This window comes from Coenobita brevimanus, chromosome 24, assembly GCF_032717465.1.
Source record: "Coenobita brevimanus isolate Jiangsu-jjx chromosome 24, ASM3271746v2, whole genome shotgun sequence".
In the NCBI taxonomy this organism is placed as follows: domain Eukaryota; kingdom Metazoa; phylum Arthropoda; class Malacostraca; order Decapoda; family Coenobitidae; genus Coenobita; species Coenobita brevimanus.
The window spans coordinates 1,633,967-1,653,464 of record NC_136977.1 but is presented as its reverse complement, the minus strand read 5'-3'; the positions used below and the strand labels follow the sequence as shown (position 1 = coordinate 1,653,464).

The window sequence follows — 19,498 nt, the reverse complement described above, 5'->3', positions numbered from 1 at the left end:
TAATAGGCTGTAATATAATATCTTGTAAAGGAAAAGTTGCTGGAAAGCCTCATAAATTGATGAGAATATGAGATCCAGTTTTACATTCTAATAGGCTTGCTTGATGTTAGTTATTTACCGCCTAAAACTTCATACCGACATGAAAATGATGCACCAAAAGTGAAGAGTAAGGGCCATGTTATTAAGACCAAGCTTGTGAAAGTATAACTAACCTCCAATTTTTGACTGATTGCTGAAGTCAGTGATGATAAGTGAATATGTTTGATCATTATAAAATGTTGATCACTCAGTCATGTGGGATACAGGCTGCTCGCATCTAAAAATTTCAAGTGCTTCATAGAGTTGGGGAGGGATGCTTTTGCATGATAGCACCGATATAACAGGTTGGCTCTGCTGCATACTTGTACGGACATCCATCATCTCCCTTGTTTTCTGTGAAAGGATGATGGTGGATTGCAAGAGAATGGCAACTTCTGCCTCCAGTCCACCAGGTTCATGTCCAGATGAGTCTGGGGCCACAAAAATAACAGGTGTTCCGTAAGTAACCATAAAAAAATCAGGGGTTTGTGTTTGCCTTAGTATGTTCAGTTTTATGATATGGCCATTAGTCTCTGTTTTTGCCCTCTTTCTGTTATCAGCTGTATTATAATTGTGTCCATGATTATTTCTCTACAGTGGCACAAACACGACAAATGCGACCCAGACACGCGTGACCCACCGGCCGCACGTGCATGTGACGCCGCTCAATGTGCCAGGCATGGGCATGAACCAGTTTGATCCGTTCCTGCCCTGCCAGAGTCACCACATCCGGCCTGCCACACGCAGGAGGCACCAAGCACAGACACAGGTGGGCAGACATGAGGTAAATTTAGTTAGGCTACACTTGATGCTTCATATTGGATTGGAGAGAGAACAGGAACATTGTAGGTCAGAGAGATCGAGAGAGAGAGAGGTACTGTAGTACTGTACACTATAGGCAGCACACAAGTTTAGTTAGTGCACACTCCATACAGTGCATTTTTGGTGATATATGCATCATTCTAATCTAGTTCTTTGTAACCAGCATCATATTGTAGTGTTAATCTCATAACAGCTAAACAAAGAAGATGAACAGACGGTAAATTTAGGCCATGGAAGAGTGTAGTGCATCAGGTTGCTTTACATTGAAAAACAGCTAATCTACATTAATTTTTCCCAGACACAAGACCAAGCCAGTAGTCAAGCACAGAGCAGAAGAGCAGCAGCTAATAACCAGGTAAGCCAACTGTGAGACCAGCATTACAGCACAAAAAGATCCCCAGCCCCTTTTAGCTTGGTTAATGCCCAAGCGTAGCCAGACTGAGGAGGTTGATTTGACTGGTACAAGTATACAAGAAGACTCATTCCTGCTTCATACCTGAAGCTCATTGAATGTCATGCAAGTTGTGAAAGCAGCCCATATCAGTCAGGAAGAAGTAAATATGTTAGAGTCTCTGTGTTATTAATTCTTGGGCATGTATTATTATAGCTATGTAATCCTTTCTATAGTTGAGTATATCATGATCTTATGATCTTGGTTGAACAAATAATCTGGCACTGGCTGGAGTACTGTAGTGTGGCTACTAGTGTTATTCTGACCATGAGAGGGTTAGTGATGAACGTATTGGCTCTCGCAGGATACTAAGCCTAGGACTTAATTAGCAGAATAAAATATGACAATAGAGTTACTCCAGCTGTGGAAGGGGTTGTTGAGCTACCCCAGTCTGTCTAGCTGATTGCACCTATCAACTGCAGACAAACAGCCACCCCTACAGGGTCATCGCATGCGGTGAACCAATGCTTCCCTGCAGCAGACAGTGAGACTCAGGGAAGAATGTGAAAGTTGTTCTTGGGTGGATGCCTCATTTGCATGTGTTCATCCAGTTAAGAGCGGCACCATATTAGGGCATATATTAATTCTTCATTACAACTGGTCATGATATACATTTTAATAAGTTAAAGTATTTTTGTTGTAGTTGTCTCACTCTCTTCAGAAGTTGCTTTTCCCTTTGTAGGCTTGTAATATTGCAGATGTATGTTTTTGGATCCTGCTTATATTACTGTCTGTGATCATGGTTGTCTGGAAATTCATTGTCTGTATTGTCAGTTTCTTTTTATCCGATTGAAATGGTTCTCTCAAGTTGAATATTGCCATGGTTACTTGCAAGTTGATAAGCCTTAGGCCTAGTTGTGATGTAGACTGTGTCTCTTTGGTCACTAATTAAAAACTTTGCTTTTCTGTTGACTGATGTTGCTATGCTTATGTTTCTTGTGAGATAAGTACTTTTTGTGCATCCTAATATAATTTGGATATATTTAGATGGCTATCCCTGTAAGGTGGAGTCATGAATCTGAGGCCTAATCATGAGTGAATGAGTGTGCAGCCCATTTCATTGGGCATGCTGTTGATTAGTTCTTCCTTTTTTCATTTTTTTTCTCATGTTGCTCTGTGGCCTCTGCCTCACTCATTTTTGGGTAGGAAAAAAGAGGCCATGATAATGATGATGATGACAGTGACAGCAATGATGATGATGCCATTTTAAAAACAGGCACAGGAGAATAGCACCTCACAACCATCATCACAGTCTCGGCCACAAGTTGGTGTCTCCCCAACGGCATCCTCGGCAAACCCTTTAGCATTGTTTGCTAACCTCATGGCTGAGGCGTTCAGTGGGCGACAAGCAGCTGCAGGGGGCACCCAGCAGGGGGAGCAGCAGCCGGCCACAGATGGAGGGGAGCCGCAGATTAGTGACCAAATGTTTGCTCAGCTGGTGCAGGTAGGAGTTTGGTGACAGCTGTATTATTAGTAGAACGGTACTGTTGTAGTAGTAGTTGTAACCTGATGTTCACCTGAATGTGAAATGTTGACCCCCAGGCCAAATTTGCTTTTTTTCTGCAGTCTACCATCGTTGTTTGGGAGATAAAGAGGGTGTTGAGAGACATTATATTTTGTATAACAGCATACACTTCTGTGGCCTAGCTTTATCAGTGCCATCACATTAAGGCTTTGTTCTCCAGGACCATCGTCTGTATTAAAACTGAGTGCATACAGGGGAAAGCAAGCCCCTGATATTTTATTGACATTTGTGGAATGTATGCAAGTGTTAATTTGATCATTTGGTTTCACTCTCATCTTAAATGTCGGGACCAACTGCCTAGACCCGGGCTCCTACGCTCCTTATGGGGCAATGTAGGATTGGATGATGGATGGATGGATGGCTTGCTACAATTTAGAGTTTAGATTGTCGTGATACAGAGAAGTTAGACATGTTCTATCGTCATCATGTGTTTCAGAAACTATTTAAATAAATATAAGGTATATCCATGGTTTTGCACTGTTTTAATAGTATGGGACTGAATGTTGACCCCACCACTGCCACCGTCCAAACTTCATTGATCCTTGTACCATTTACTTTTCAGAACTAGTAGCAGTATTCATTCATTTATTCATCATCTAATCCAGTGTTGCCCCACGAGTAACGTAGGAGCCTGGGGCCAGGCAAATTGGTCCTGACATTTAAGTTGAGAGTGACCAGCCTCACTCATCCCTGAGTAGCATCATTTGAGCAGTAAACCTCAACCATCCCTTGGATATAAGCCTGCATCGGCTCAATCCGATTGGAGCGCCTTAATTGCCCACAAAACCACCAGGTGCCATATTTTGGTTATATGGTTACCACCCAGTGTAGTAAATGGTTTCCTGGTGTACGGGAAACCATTTGGCTTGTCATACAGTGTAGAGTCACCCGTAGACAGGAGGAGGAGGAAAGAGTGAAGGAAAGAGACAGAAGTGGAAGGATGTATTGCTTCACATATGATTGACATCTCAACTATTTTGTGTACCATTTTCCTATAGCTTCCACTTCCCTTTAGTAGTATTTTGGATGTCATTAGCAGAAGCCATGGGAAGTTAGTTTAGTATGATGATCTGTGGAAACACCATCCTTAATGTTGTATGCCATATCTCTGTACTTAAGACATTCCTCTGTGTGTGTCCTCAGGGTGTGATGTCCCAAGTGTCGGGAAGCCTAAACAATGCGGAAGGAGGGAGTAACACTCAGCAGTCAAGTGCATCCCTCCATGACTTCCTCCAGCCTTTTGATGGTGGTATGTTCAGTGAAGGAGGAGATGGGGAAGACTCGCTATTTTACCAGCTCTTCAACACTGTGGTAAGCAGACATTCTAACAGTGTTACTTGTTTAGTATGCAGTTTTACTTTACAAGCAAGCTTATATTTTGGTAGAGATGCTGCGAAATTGTGTTGCATTGTACCTGACATGATTTTATTTGAAACAAGTTGTTTCGTTGAAGAAGGTGTATGCCAGTGATCAGTGAAGCTATACTAATCTGCTTTTCTTCTTCCATCATATACAGTATGTGTGTATGCACACACACACACCCACACACACAGTCTATATATGTATACAGATCTCTCTATTAATGAATTTCGGTTTTAATGACCACCTTGAGCTGGCCGAATATTATGTTCATTTAACTAATTTTCGTTCAGTAAAAGAATGGATGGTCGGGAAACACTGACCAGCGTGGCATCCCTACACACACACACACGCACGCACGCACACAGAGGACTGTATTTCCGAATGATTCTCTGTGTTTAATGATCTTTGCAGAGTAAAAGTCACGACACCTGGGAAATTACCAAACAGCATGGAGTTCGGCTTTAATGTCAAGGGTCTGGTGCCAATTAGTTTGTTATATAGAGGGTGCACAGGGTATATACTCTCTCTCTCTCTATATATATACTGTAAATATGTAGTATATAAGAATATTCTTTGTAAGGAATTGGAGGAAAAGTTTTCTCCTTGGGATATACAGTATTATGATGTGATTTTGTTTGAAAATGATATAAATTTTCAGTCGGTTGCTTGTTGTATATTGGTAATTACTCTCGTGGTCTTGATGTATCAGTCATCACATGGGCACTGAAGTCTGACATTAAAAAAAGATCTCCACTGGGAGGTAGTAGTTTAGTACGTCCAGTTTTGTTTCTCCTCGACTGTTACACTTTTGATATTAATGTGTAGTGCAGTGTTTTTCTCATCATTAAACTTGTCTTTCAATGTTCTTTCTAATTTGTTGGACATGTTACTAATGAGAATTGTTCAAAATTAAAAGGTGTTAAAGTTGTTGGTATGCTATAATACGAAAATCCCTGTAATATTAGAATGCAGTCACATGCTTACTTTGCTTAACCCATAGTCATGTTTTTTGCATCTTGTATTTAATTCAGATTTTATCATTATCTGTTTTCTTTGGTAATATTTAATATTTTTCATTTTCTTTAATTTCAAGCTTTCTCATCAAATTTTTTTCCTTGTAGACTTTATCATCATCCATTTTTATGGGCTTTATAATTATGTTTTTTCTTTCAGGCTTTATTATTCATTTTTTCTTTCTGTAAGGTATTATCATTATTAATTTTTCCTCTGAGCATTATCATTATCCATTCTCTTTTCCTGTAGGCCTTATCATGTTATCTTTTTCATGATTTATCCCTTTTTATATACAGTACTTATTAATTTGTTTTAGTTCTTATCATTATCCATTTTCCTATCTTCCAGGCTTTATCATTATCCATTAGTGACCTGGTCCAGCTGTTCTTTGGAAGAGCCACAACAGTGAATCAGCTACGTGCCCCACTCCAGAGGTTTGTGCGTGAGCGAGCACTGCAGGGAGGAGAACCCACCCAGGAAAACCTTGACCGTGCCATAGACACAGTCATACAGGATCTCCACCCCCACCTTGTACTCACAGCTGTAAGTTTGAAGCAAATTAGTTCAGATTAAATGGCTCCTTGCTTTCTTCTTAACTTGTTCTTTTGGATGATGCCATTCTCATCGTGTTCATGCTGTCTCCAGTCAATTTCATTCACCCTTTGAGAGCCATTTAGTACCAAAGGCGTTAGATATAGCCTTCATTAACACCTTCACTGCAGGGTCCTTTTCGTAAGGTGAATAAAATTGTCTAGGGTCAGCAAGATTGTCCCAAAATTTTATCAGACTGAAGGGGGTAAGGATTCCCTATCTTGAGGTTGGTTATGGTGCGGCTGATGTTCTCAATGGACTGGAAGTTAAACCTAGTACTACAAACCAGCAGATTACTTCTCAACAGTGTGGACAACTCTTTGTAAAAAGGAAATATCAGATGCATAAGAAGATTTGTATCGGAGTGAGCGTCTTGACCTGAACTTTGACTATTTTTTTATTTTTATTTTTAATATTTTTATGCAAGGAAGAAGAAACCAAAGGCCAGGAGCCTGCAAACCGTTCCTTCCAAGAAAAAAAACGAAAACAATACAAAAGAGAGCCAAATTCAAGATCCGTTCATTTTGAGATGCCTGGACACAATGTTTGAAGACAGGAGATCATAGGATGCAGGAAATACAGACAGAGGGAGACAGTTCCAGAGTTGACCTGTTGCAGTAAATGAAGGACTGGGAGTAACAGTTCTCTTGCATTAGAGAGTTGGACAGAAAACAAATGAAAGTTAGTTGCTATTTTTGGCTGTTTCCTGCCTAAGAGTGATGATTGTAGCCACCCACAGTTTACGTTTATGGTTGTGTCTCCCAGGGTTGATGGTAGCCATCCATTGTTGACACAGCTGGAAGTTGTTCTAAGAGAAAGCTGGAAAAACTTATTGAAAGACTTTTGTGTACTGGAACATGTTAAATAGTCGTGATTCTTTGTTTTGTTCTAACTGTATTATTTTTCAGGGTGATGCAGTAATCCATGAAGGAATTGATTACGTCAACACAGTGCACAACTTTATCAGACATCGTTTACATGACATATTCAACCTAGTATTGAATCACAGTAAGTGAATGCAGATTCCTGGTATTTACAGTATATACTTTTATAATACAGTATAAGCAATGTATTGTGTGTGATTAAACAAAGTGTATGCTCCTTGTATTTATGAGAATTGAAGCTCTCTTGGTGTTATAAATTGTAGAACACAGAATGGTTCTTGTAATTAGGCTGCTGTTAGGTTAGTTTCTCCTATCAGGTTTTTTCTGGTTTTTCTGAACCCTACCTTTCCCCAGCTTTAGGTAGGAAAAAAAAGGTGTGGATGATGGTGGTGATGATGGTAATGACAGCTTCTCCCTTTTTCCAGGTGACCCAGAAACATTTGGTCCTTCCCTGGTGTCACTGGTAAGACGTGCCCTTGGAGAGTTCATTGCTCTTTCCCTTCACTGCTTTACTGATGGAGCACAAGGTCTTGAGAGAGTCCTGCAGGAGAGAGTCGTATGTTTCCTTATTGTTTTGTCTTTTCCTGTCTAATTGGTTTTGTTACAAATCTGGTGCAGGTAGTAAAAATTAATGATTATGGGAAGTACAGTACACAGTAATAATAAGACAGTCCTCATATTAGTAGCTGAATTTGCAGTAATTTTCTCCAGTCAGATTGTACTAGTTGCATTACTGGTAGATAAAATATTAATGATAGAATAACCTCAGTGAAAGCAAATATCAGAAAGGTAGATTGAATGTCATGATAGGAAAACTTCCTTTTTCTTGAAGATATTTTGTTTGAATGCAGCTGACACATTTCTAGAAAATCCAAGTATCCAAAACGTTCATTATCATGGTGGTTTTATTAGTCCAGTACGGGTGAAACCGGTCAGGGAATCTAGGTTTGCGCGATTCCTGCAGTGCTTCTGCAATTTTGTGTCCGCTCTGTAACTTCCACATGCATGAACAGATTTTGATATACTTCACGCAATTGTTCCCCATACCATGACATTGTGTTACGCGCAACAACCAGCCATCTACTCCCAAGGTCAAGGTCACTCTTGGGGCTCAAACAAAGTTGGGTGCTGTCATACTTCTAACCATACCTACTGTACATTCGTGTCCGCTCTGTAACTTCCACATGCATGGACATATTTTGCTATAACTTCACACAATTGTTCCCCATACCATGACGTGTCATGCAGAACAACCAGCCATCTACTCCCAAGGTCAGTTACTGTACATATGTATGGTTATCATCTGGTAGGGACCTTTGTATTGCATGGCAGAACTAAATTCACCTGGTTACTTATTTTTTTTCCCATAAGCTGTTATAGTTATTGGATTGTACAATCATAACTGTAACTTTTTTATTAGTGCTGTAGAGTTTCATTATTTTTGCAAGAAATTGTTAGTATGTGGAGAATGGCAAATTATTATTATTATTATTATTAGGGTAAATGGCCATCTAAGTGAATGGTTCATGATCAGTGTGGGTGTGCGACAAGGTTCTATGATGTCCCCATGGTTGTTCAGTATATATATGGATGGGGTGATGTGAGAAATAAAAACATGAGTAATGGAGAGAGGGATGGCATTGGTACTGAGTGGTGATGGATGGAATATCTCGAATTTGTTGTATGCTGATGATGCAGTGCTGCTTGCAAATACCGGACAGGAGTTTGGTAGACTAGAGTTTTGCTGATGTTTGTGAGTGTCATGCCTTGAGAGTAAATACTGAAAAGAGTAAAGTGATGGTAATTGAGAGAGGTGATTCCCAGTGTGATGTTACAGTGAATGGAGAGAGGCTGGAATTGGTGAGAGATTCAAATACTTGGGTACAGTGATAGAGAGGAAAATGTGCAAAAGAAATGAAAAGTAGAGTGACACAAGGAAGGAAAGTAACTGGTGCTATGAAGGCCTTGATAAGAAACAGAGGCTTGAGTGTTGCAGCTGCATGAGGCTTATATTGTAGATGGTAAGCTGCTAGGTGCCGTCAAGAGTTTTTATGATGATAGTGAGACATTTATCAGGGTAAATGGGCATCAAAGTGAATGGTTCATGATCAGTGTGGGCATGCAACAAGCTTATGTTATGTCCCCATAGTTGTTCAGTATATACATGTATATACAGTATATGGATGGGGTGATGAGAGAAGTAAAAACACGAGGAATGGAGAGAGGGATGGTGTTGGTAATGAATGGTGGTGGATGGAATATCTCGGATTTGTTGTAGCAGTACTGATGATACAGTACTTCTTGCAAATACCAGACAAGAACTTGATAGGCTGCTGCAGAGTTTTGCTGATGTTTGTGAGCATTGTGCCTTAAGAGTAAACGTAGAAAAGAGTAGAGGGATGGTAATTGAGAGAGAAGGTGACTCCCAGTATGATATTACAGTGAATGGAGAGAGACTGGAACAGGTGAGAGTGTTCAAATACCTGGGTTCAGTGATAGAAAAAAGAATAAAGTATGCAAATGAAGTGGAAAGTAGAGTGACACAAGGAAGGAAAGTAGCTGGTATTATGAAGGCCTTGATAAGAAACAGAGGCTTGAGTGTTGCAGCTGCACGAGGCTTACGTGAAGGAGTGTTAGTGCCAACTTTAACATATGGATGTGATACTGTGGTGTGGCATGAAAATGAAAAGTCAGGAGTTTGAGCAGTGGAGATGGGACTGTTGAGCAATGTATGTGGAGTACAGAGAATGGATAAGATATGAAATAATGTGATTCGTGAAAGATGCGGAATGAGGAAGCCTGTGGAAACCAGAATCGAAGAGAATGTACTGAGTTGGTGTGGTCATGTGGAGAGAATGGATAACAATAGAGTGGTGAAAAATGATTACCTGAGCAAATTTGAAGGAGGGAGGAGGCAAGGTAGGCCAAGGAGAAGGTGGAGGGATATGGTGGACGAGTGTGTGAGGAAGAGAGGTATGGACGTCGGTGAGGTTAGGGGACTGATGAGATCGAGCTGGCTGGATGAATGTCATGAGAAGAAGTGCCTGATCAGGGATTTGGCCCCTCATTTTAACTTGACAGTGTTCAGATTGACTATCGGATACATTTATGTGAAGCTACAGAATGTGGGGAAAGTTTTTTAGTGTATCAGATAGAGCCAGGATTTCGGGGGCTTGAATGATGAGTGAATGGAAGTGTGGACCATTGGATTGGGCAAACTTGGGCTGTCTGGACTCTGCTAGGAGGTCTGGATGATGATGATGATTATTACTTTAATACATTATTGCATACTTAAACAAGTCTCAAAATTCAATTTATCAGGTGTAACGATATAGCCCGAGTTATAATGGTGTGTTGTTGTGTACAGCGATCCATCATGGCTGGGGTGAGCCCAGCCATCCAGACGTGGTCCATCAACACATCCATCATGCAGCTGCGCTCCATGATGACCCGCATGACCATCACAGATGACCACATTCGCCGCTATGTGGTATCACCTGATGAGGGACGTCGCATGGAGGAGGAACGCACGCGACGCCAACGCGCACAGGAGGCAGCAGCCACCACCGCACCTCCACAACAGCCACAGCCACAGCCACCAGCAGAGGCAGTGTCATCAGAGGAATCTCCTGCCATTGATAATGTCATTCATGTGACAGCAGCTAATGGACCCCCAGTAGAGGTTGGTTTACTAAATTTTTAAATTCATTGCTAAAGAGGAACTTCGTTTTAAAAGATAAATGTATAATCCACTCACAGCTGCAATACCCATTAATTGTGTGTAAAAAAAATAGTTTTATGAGACTTTATGAATGTTATACTGTATACCACACATTGGCATCATCATTCCCATGAGGTGCTGGAGAGGGAAGCCTGCTTACAGTGGCATTGATATAACCAGTCAGCTCTGCTACCTTCTCAAACAAAAATTTTCAGCTCCCTTCCTGTTCCCCAAGAGAAGAATTGTGAAGTGCAGGAGGAGGGCAGCATCAACCTGCACTACACTGGGTTACATTCATATGAGCCAGGGGTTGCAGCTACTACTACTGTTATTCTCTTCCCCAGCCTATGGAGATAGAAGAAGTAGGTGGTATGGAGGAAGTGACTACCACCACTGCTGCTGCTCCTGCTGTAGAGTCGGATTTGGAGATAGCTGTGGAGGGAGCGACGGGGGGAGGCACAGAGGAAGAGGAAAAAGAGGAGGAGGCACCCATAATCATCAGTGACAAGCCTCAGCAATGGCACTCTGCTGTCCCACATGTAAATAATGTATAGTACATATTTTGTGATCAATCAATTGGAGCCAGGATTCCAGGGGCTTGGATGGTGAGTGAGTGGGAGTGTGACACATTCTGTTGGGCAAGCTTTGGTTAATATGCTCCACCTTGTGATATGAAAGGTCTGGATGATGATGACGATGGTGGTGGTGGTCAACTCTAATCTGTCTGGCTGAGCAGACCCATCAACAGCAGGCGAGCAGCTGCCCTTGCATGGTCATTCCGTTCAGTAAACTGATGTTCCCTTTGGCTGACAGCACATTGCTGTGGGGAAAAGTGTGGAGGTTTGGTTCCTGGATGGATGTTGCATTTGGGTCTCAGCCCAGTTACCAGGGCATCATACATGGCTCCACTTCACCTTGTAATTTGGTCACATGGTTGTCACCCAGTGTTGTAAGTGGGTTCTTGGGTTACAGGACTAGGCGTATCGTTCAGTGTAGAACCACCTGAAATGGAATGAATAGTAGTAAAAAGTGACAAGAAGGGGAGAATGAATACATTTCATTATCTGTAAAGGAAAAGAAGGAGTGGGAGTCACTCGTAATCCTCATCAGCAAGCCTCAGCCAGGGCACTCTGCTCTCCTGCAAGTAAATAAAGTGCATGATGAGACACATCCACTCAGTTTATTGCTCCCATAGTCACTCATGGATAAGCAATTGGTCATTCTTGCCTTAAATGTCAGAAATGAGTAGCATAGCCCTGGCCCTGTATTCTCCTGATGAGGCAATACAGGAATTGGTGATGGATGAACAGAATTTTTTTTTCTGCATAAGGTAATGGTGGGATGGTATTGCAGGACTGGATCCCTGTTATTGCAAGGGATGTTGAGAGGCAGCGTCGTGGCGTGCCGGACACAGGACTCAGTGATGCCTACCTGTGTGGGATGCCACTCAAGCGACGCAAGCTGGCATCACAACACAAACCACACGGATCAGTCCAGCAGGTTATTCAAGGTGTGTGCCCTCTGGGTGTCAGTTGTTGTTGTGGATATCTTTACAGTATACTGTACCGTACCATGTTATAGTCATTGCTGTATTTGTTGTGTATACATATAGAAAGTTTAAAATTTTCTGTACCGGAGATTTTGATTCTTGGATACTATTTCACAGTAAGTAGAGAAAACTTAACATAAACTCATTTGTTCTGAACTGTTTATAATTCACCAAGCAGTATATTAATCAGTTTGTGCCCCCTTCCTTCCCCCACTAGACACCCTGCGACACAGCATGAGAGGTGCAGGGATCAACCGAGTGGTGATGGACAGTGTGGCTGGTGAAGCTGCCACTCAGCTTGGTGAATCATTTGCCGGACACATGCGTACCTCACTCAGGGAACGCCTTGACCATAACAAGGACTTTTTACCTGAGAAATTTCCCAAGAGCGAGGAGAATATACGCAAAAAGAAATGATTTTAAGTTTAGCGGTATTATGGATATTGGATATTTATACATGCATTCCTCACATAGGGAATGGCCTGACCATATTAAAGACTTCTTGCCCAAGAAATTTCCGAAGAGTGGGGAGAATATACGCAAAAAAAGTGATTTTAAGTATAGTTGTATTAATTAATATTTATACACTGTTCTGCAATTATTATGTTCTTGCCTGTTAAGGAGACATTGGACCGGAGTTAACAGTGTATGGTTGTGGAAAACCAGTCAAGTGAGAGAAGACTTAATATGTAGAGGAGCATTACTTATATTATGGACCAGGTGACCTCAGATAGTGTATGTTTAAGTGGAAGTGTGTCTTTTATATTCTTTACATGCATACACAAAAAAGAAGAGATAGTCACACGGCCAGAGGATTTCCTCAGCTTCCAATGTTGCTTGGTTTCGCTCCAGCTACAGTGGTATGATGCTACCCTCATTTCTTGACCCTGTCCTTAGAACAGGAAAGGGGTTAGGATGATGAGGATGACACGCAAATACATAACTGCATGAAGGAACTAGTGAATGAAATGTGGTGATCTTAGAATACAAGCTGGAGGAATAGGTTGATAGTGATGAGGATGAGGATGGCAACATGCGTTTAAAGAATGGCATGAAAGAACCATTGTGGCTGAGTGAAATGTCTATGTGATTTAGGATACACTGGAGATGCAGGTGAGAAAGTCAGTATATATTATCAGCTGTAAATGAAGTAGGTGTATTTATAAGTGCATGTTCTAATGTTGATACTTTTTTCTTTTTTATTTATACCAGTATGTAATAACTCGCTGTGTTTGCCAAATGTTGAGTAGGTTGGTAAGCCTTCACAGCAAGTTTACTCATTACTTTTAATTATAGGTTCACACTTGTTTGTATAGCATTTTACCCCATCAGTCTGATGACATAATTGTGTTATTCTAGCAACAACCAGACAATTTTACCTAACTTCTGGAAGAAATTTTGTGGTGAATGGGTTAATGGAGGCTGTCTCTAACCCCTCCAGTTTGAAAACTGTCTCCTGAGATCAGTGTTTACATAACAAGAATACAAACTGTGTCATGGGATTGAAGGGGTTAATAGCAAAGGATGCCACATCTGGTGCTTAGGTTTGTGCCTCCTGTGATTTTTGAAGCCTTGTTGCAGAACTACAGCTATTGTGCAACAGCATGAGTGGTATTCTTGTCTGCCAAGGAGACTTCTCAGAACCTCTTTTTCATCAGTATATTTCCATACAGTATCTAGTAATGTACCGGTATTTTGAATGCTGTGTATGCAGTCAGTGCCAATGAAAGACTGACATACGAGAGGTTAAGTGTTTGAATAGAGATGCTGCCAAATTGTGGTGCATTTAGAATGACCATCAGTTGATAAAAGGCTGACATTATGCATACACAAATATACAAAGCCTTAACATCTAAATAAATGAAGGAAATAAGAGTAGTAAGGTGTATTATGCAGAACACATGGTTAGGAAGATTTACTAGAAAGCTTCCTGAGGTGTATTATGCAGAACACATGGTTAGGAAGATTTACTAGAAAGCTTCCTGAGTTGGCAAGAATACTGACCCAGGTTACATATATTGTATTTACTCCTAATATTAAATTACAGTACTGTTAAAACAAATTATCTAGAAAGGCATTAAAAGAGTGAAATAGGTCTTAATTTTTGCATGACCTCAAGTAAACCTAGTACAGGTAATATTTACTGTGTTAAGAAGAAATACATAGTACAGGGTAGCAGTACAGTAAGTAATGTTGGTGTAATTATAAGACAGTGTGTGTGTGTGTGTGTGTGTGCATCCATGTGTGCGTGTGTTTACTGTCGTGCACATGTACATAGTTATAGTATACAGGAATTAAGCTGAGTTTTTGTTGTCCTGTTTTCATATCTAGTTTTAAACACATGGATGTTCTTGCAACACCACCTCTTTCAGGCTGTTTCAAGTACAGGTATCTGTTTGAGAAGTTTTTTTTTTTTTTTTTTTTTTTTTTTTTTTTTTTTTAACAGTAGGTCATCTGCTTTTTCTCCTTTTAAATTCCTGTCCTCTTGTTCTTCCATCATCAGTCACAAAGACCTCCTGTCCATCTGTTCCAATCCCCTAATACCTTGAACCATCATATTCAGTTTACTCCCACCTTTTTCATAGGTGTGGTAACTTTAGCTTCTTCAGTCACTCCTCATAGGACAACTCTCCCAAGCTCAGTATCTTCCTTGTGACCTTTCTTTGTACCTTCTCCAGTTTATCATCACTCCCCCTCCCCCCTCAGATATTGCTGTACAATTCCTGCATATAATTTGTCGCATCGTAATTATTCAATACTAATTCCCTCAGCATCTCACCATTTGTGTGTGTGTGTGTGTGTGTGTGTGTGTGAGAGAGAGAGAGAGGGTCTTGGTCTTGCATTATACACAGTAAATGCGCAAATAACCTGCTTGCAAACTTTTTCCATTGAATCATCTTGTCACTCATGAGGGAGACGGTGAATGTCGTCTTTGCATTGTATTGAGGTGTTTTGGCCGTGGAGGATGGAGAGGGAGAGACTAACGAGGAGAGTGTATGTAAGTGAGGTGGTGGGGGGGGGGGGAGGCCAAGGATGAGATGGATGGATGGAGTGGAAAGGTGTATGTGAGCTTGGAGCAGGGCGACATGGAAGCAATTTGTTTGTGACCACTGACCATCCCTTGCGAGATTAAGGTGTCTAGCAAGATATAACCTTTGTATTGAAGAGTTTTATATGTTAAGAAAAAGGTCACGTCTCATGGAAGCCAAAGAATTGAGGTATGTCTGTCCAGAATGTTTGGTTAAGGAGCGACGTAAAGGTTGGTTAGAAGTGCATGTCTGTCTGGGAATGTAAAGTAATTGCTGGTATGTTGGAGACAGTGGACCAGTATATTTGTGAGGGGGAAGGAAGAAAAAGAGGAGTGTTAGAAGAGAGCATCGATGGTGATGGTGGTGGTAGTGGTGATCGAGTTGGTGGTTCATCTAGAAATTTGCATTCGCTCTTCATGGGATCCTTCCTACTCAATTCATTTTACTGTCTCCACTTTTAATTTGGCTTAACATCGCAGTACTGTATATCCACCTTGAATGCCGAGCTGTACCAAGATATTGTATAAGCACCAGAATATGATGCTGATCACAATGGTGTTAAGGAAGAAAGGAGGCTGCATTTGAGATACAAGGAATAAGCGTCAACACGACAATTCTCGCCAGGAAGCAAAAGTTGGATAAGTGAGGTGGTGGTGGTGGTGGTGATGATGATGATGGCCGTGGTCAGAGGCACACCCAGACAAAATGGAGCAGACCCAAGTGATGAGTCCAAGCATGGTGATGATGATGATGGCCGTGGTCAGAGGCAAACCCAGACAAACTGGAGACCCAAGTGGTCAAGTCTAAGCATGAAATATTTAGCTTTATCCTCTTTAATACAGTGGTATTTTGTTTTATACTTGCTGTCAAATGATGTTATTTATCACAGAAGGTATACTGCCCATGGATTCGGAAAATATAGTGCCTTGGTCCACTGCACAACTAAAATACAGTGCCATGGCCCACTGCTCAGCTTATGTAAGCAACAGCGAAACTGAAACAGCAAGCTAAGAATGTTCCAAGTGCATTACCATGATGGAGGCGACGAGTGTGGGTGTTTCTATGTGGCGGCGAAAGTCACGCTCGCGGCGGAGACAACCCCTCCATACTATGGAGCAAGGTCTAAAGTCTTTAGATCTTGCTATAGAGCTCAGTGCTTGCCACCCTCGACATAAGAGGGGAATGGTCTATGTTACGCGGCTCCGTGCGATAGTGGTTTAGCAATGAAGTAGTGGATAATGTATGGGTGAGTTAAATATGATTCATATAAATTTGACAGCATTAAACTTACTGGCGCATAATATTCATTGTTTTCACTTAAAGCAGCAGTTTTCCACAAAAAAGTCATTACCACCTGATTTTCTTGCAAGTCTGCAATACTTGGTCTTGCACATCATTTCGTGTGTCAGTTTTTACAACCACATAGCATAAGAGCCGAACAAAAAGATATTCATACACGGAGCCCATCTTCATACCTCGACTGGAATGAGAGAAAAGGTCTGAGAATAAATATCAAATGAAAGCTTGGTTCAAATACGCTCGTCCCACTGAGCCCACAGTGCGATTGAAGGCTCCACAGAAAACGGAGGAATGGAAGGGGAACTCACTGGTTCGGAAGGGAAGATGAGCGAGAGGCAAAGGAAGGGTTGTTGAAAAAAAATAATAATCGGTAAGGGGGGGGGCTGAATACTGAGGGAAGGGGAGAGGGGTTGGTAAGAGAGCGAGGGGGATGCGATGGAAAGGAGAGGAATAATAACCTGGGGGGGGGGGAGGAAGAGATGTGAGGAAAAGGGATGGGAAGAAGGTGATAATTTTCCAGTGTTTAGTCTTGGTGAAGAGAAAGTGGTGCTCTTCAGCGATTAAGTGCACGTCTGTTTGCTCGCTTCCGTTCCTCCCTTAACGCTCAGCTCATCAATTCTTCGTAATACAGGATCCTATGGCTCACTCATAGTTAAAATCATGTGACCCTAGTTGGAATAAAGTACTAGAGTTGTCCCGGCAGTGAGGAAGCTAGAAATAAGTGAGCAAGTGTCCTCACCCTTATTCGCGCCTAAAGATGGAGCGAGTTACGATCGTGAAACAAGTACTCTCTCTCTCTCTCTCTCTCTCTCTCGTTAAAGGAAACTAATGAAATCTGCATATGAAAACACCTCAACCCTAAAACTGTCAGTACTACAATATTAAAAACTGTATCTGTGGATCCTGATGTCCACGGTTAAATACCTATTGTGATAATTTGGTTGGGTCTCCTCCTTTGTCTCGTTTTCATTTACTTCTTCCTCTCCTAGTTCTTCATCTACTTTTTCGTCTTCTGCTTCGTCTTTTACATCTTCGCCTTCTTCTACTTCTTAAAAAAAAAAAAAAATGTAAACTAAATTGGATACAAAACAGTAGAAAGACGAACTAATGACATTATTTTGTTCTAGTTAAGTGAGATATAAACGAAATTCGATGCAAAAGTGTAAAAAGACGAATTCAAAATCTGTCAAGGAGCGAGTGTCCTATGAAAAACCGAACTAGAAGAAGACCCGAAATTACAACTTGTAAATCCCGTCTTGTATTTTTTCGTGACATTCCTCATGCTTCGGCGGCCATACCATCTTCACTTTCAGACCTGTGGCTGGTGTGAGGTGAGGTATATAAGCGAGGTTTATCAGATTGATGGTATATATCACGCTGAGACATAGCTATAGCGGTACTGTATAGTCATTTTGAATTCTCACACGCTGCTCTACGCTCCCGCCATGATGCTTAAGGTAAGACGGCTTCTCACACGCTTTGTGAATGAAAAAAAAAGGAAAAAAGATAACCAGTTTTGGGGTATAAGTGAACACGAATATCACCTATGTATTCCCTGCGTGCCGTATTTTTTATGCAAAGAAAGAAGTAAAAACCCCAAGCCCGCAAATATTTTACTGCTTAGAGAAAGAGGGGGGGGGGAATCTATTAATCTCGAGATGTCTGGACACATTGCGTTTAAAAGACTGAAGGTTATAGGTAGAGGGAAATACAGACCAAGGAAGACAGTTCCAGAGTTAACCTGTTGCGTGCGTGGAGAACAGTGAGCATCAGTTAATTTTATCATCAGAGAGTTGAACAGAAGAGGGGTGAGAGTTTGCTGTCAGATGGGTGGAAGAGGGATGCGAACACTTCATGAGAACAGTGGCCATTGAAATAACAATAGTAAAGATTAATTCAACTAAATAAGGAGTAATAAGTAAAATAAATCGCTTAGGAAGTGGTGTTAGGGAGCTTCCTTAACCGACGAGACTACGGGCCCCAGTGCTTAAATGATTTGAATTCTAGTACTTGTAGTCTGTAGTTCATTTGATTTTATCTGACGGAACTGGCCCACTGTCATTGCTTGGGTACGATGGTTTTATGGAATTCGACGAGCCTTAGTTATGAGATAGGAATGAGTCTCCTTGGTTACTAGCCAAATCAGCAGTCGAAAGCTGAAAGGAGGTAAGGGATCTATGTCATGCTAAACGGGTTATGTCTGCCTCCATGCCGGGCCGCAGGGATGGTGCAGATTGGCTGTTATTGCTTGTTTATTATTTATTACATGTTAGTGACTTAATTAACCCTTTACAGGTTGGTGTGTTGTTAGGGGTGGTGGGTGTATGTCTGGCCAGCCCCACATACAACACAGCATCACAGGACAACAACCCTACCTCCCCTGTGAGTCTCTCTCTCTCTCTCTCTCTCTCTCTCTCTCTCTCTCTCTCCCTGCCTGCCTGCTTACGTATCTATACCTGTCTGTGTCTCTCTATCTATGTCAATCTATATAAAATGCCCCCCGCCCCCGCGCGTGCGTGTGTGTGTGTGTGTGTGTGTGTGTGTGTGTACAAATATATATTAGTATTTACAGTAAGATCACAAAGTGGAGGGGATCGGATGCTCTTTTCCCCATCACTGCACCACTACTTGTCACCCACTACCGCCTCTCCGCCAGGCCGTCTACAACTACCGCTACAGCGCCTCCGCCAGCAGGGAAGGCACGCAGTTCGGACACGCGGAGCCCGCCTCCTCCTCCGGCGAGTACCACGTGTTGCTCCCCGACGGACGGACGCAGGTGGTGACGTACACAGTGGAGGGTGACGCGGGTTACGTTGCCAAGGTGACGTACGAGGGCGTCAAGGATCATAGACATACGAGGGCGTGACCAGACAGGGGGGCGAGGGAGGCTGCGATGGCGGCTATCATTAGTGAAAAAAAAAAAAAAAAAAAGAGGGTTGATAGTGTAATTTGTTTTTCCTCTTTTCGTCTTCCGTATAAAAAATGAAAAAAGAAAAAAAAAACGAATTCGTCTCCAGACGTTGCATACTTTTTTTTTTTTTCCTTATATAATGACTGTACGGCTGAGGTAATGTTTTGGGGACGTGTGTATGTGTTTGTCTGTGTTTGTTTGTTACAAGAATAATACAAAATAGTGTACCGTTAAGAGAGAAATGCTTAACCGTTAGATTTGA

The 19,498-nt window shown here is 41.6% G+C and overlaps 2 protein-coding genes across 3 annotated transcripts in view; both read left to right on the top strand.

Moving 5' to 3' along the window:
- LOC145393466 (uncharacterized) overlaps positions 1-14,086 on the top strand; it is a 46,163-nt gene extending 32,077 nt beyond the window's left edge. For both annotated transcript variants that reach the window (XM_080267569.1, XM_080267570.1), the window contains exons 13-23: positions 676-847; positions 1,199-1,255; positions 2,568-2,795; positions 4,020-4,187; positions 5,601-5,795; positions 6,752-6,851; positions 7,153-7,283; positions 10,095-10,409; positions 10,793-10,987; positions 11,802-11,958; positions 12,215-14,086. In XM_080267569.1, coding sequence (XP_080123695.1) covers positions 676-847; positions 1,199-1,255; positions 2,568-2,795; positions 4,020-4,187; positions 5,601-5,795; positions 6,752-6,851; positions 7,153-7,283; positions 10,095-10,409; positions 10,793-10,987; positions 11,802-11,958; positions 12,215-12,414 — 1,918 coding nt within the window. In that variant the 3' untranslated portion in view covers positions 12,415-14,086. The remainder of the gene's footprint in view (positions 1-675; positions 848-1,198; positions 1,256-2,567; positions 2,796-4,019; positions 4,188-5,600; positions 5,796-6,751; positions 6,852-7,152; positions 7,284-10,094; positions 10,410-10,792; positions 10,988-11,801; positions 11,959-12,214) is intronic.
- Positions 14,087-17,773: 3,687 nt separating this feature from the next.
- Positions 17,774-19,191, top strand: LOC145393530 (pro-resilin-like). Its single transcript, XM_080267680.1, has 3 exons — positions 17,774-17,782; positions 18,621-18,707; positions 18,982-19,191. The coding sequence occupies exons 1-3, from the start codon at positions 17,774-17,776 to the stop codon at positions 19,189-19,191; spliced, it is 306 nt and encodes a 101-aa protein (XP_080123806.1).
- The last annotated feature ends 307 nt before the right edge of the window (positions 19,192-19,498 follow it).

Bases quoted from the DNA above. Each gene is read 5' to 3' on its own strand.
- LOC145393530 (XM_080267680.1), top strand. The intron at 18,708-18,981 runs GTGAGTCTCTCT...CCTCTCCGCCAG, and splicing joins ACAACAACCCTACCTCCCCT to GCCGTCTACAACTACCGCTA.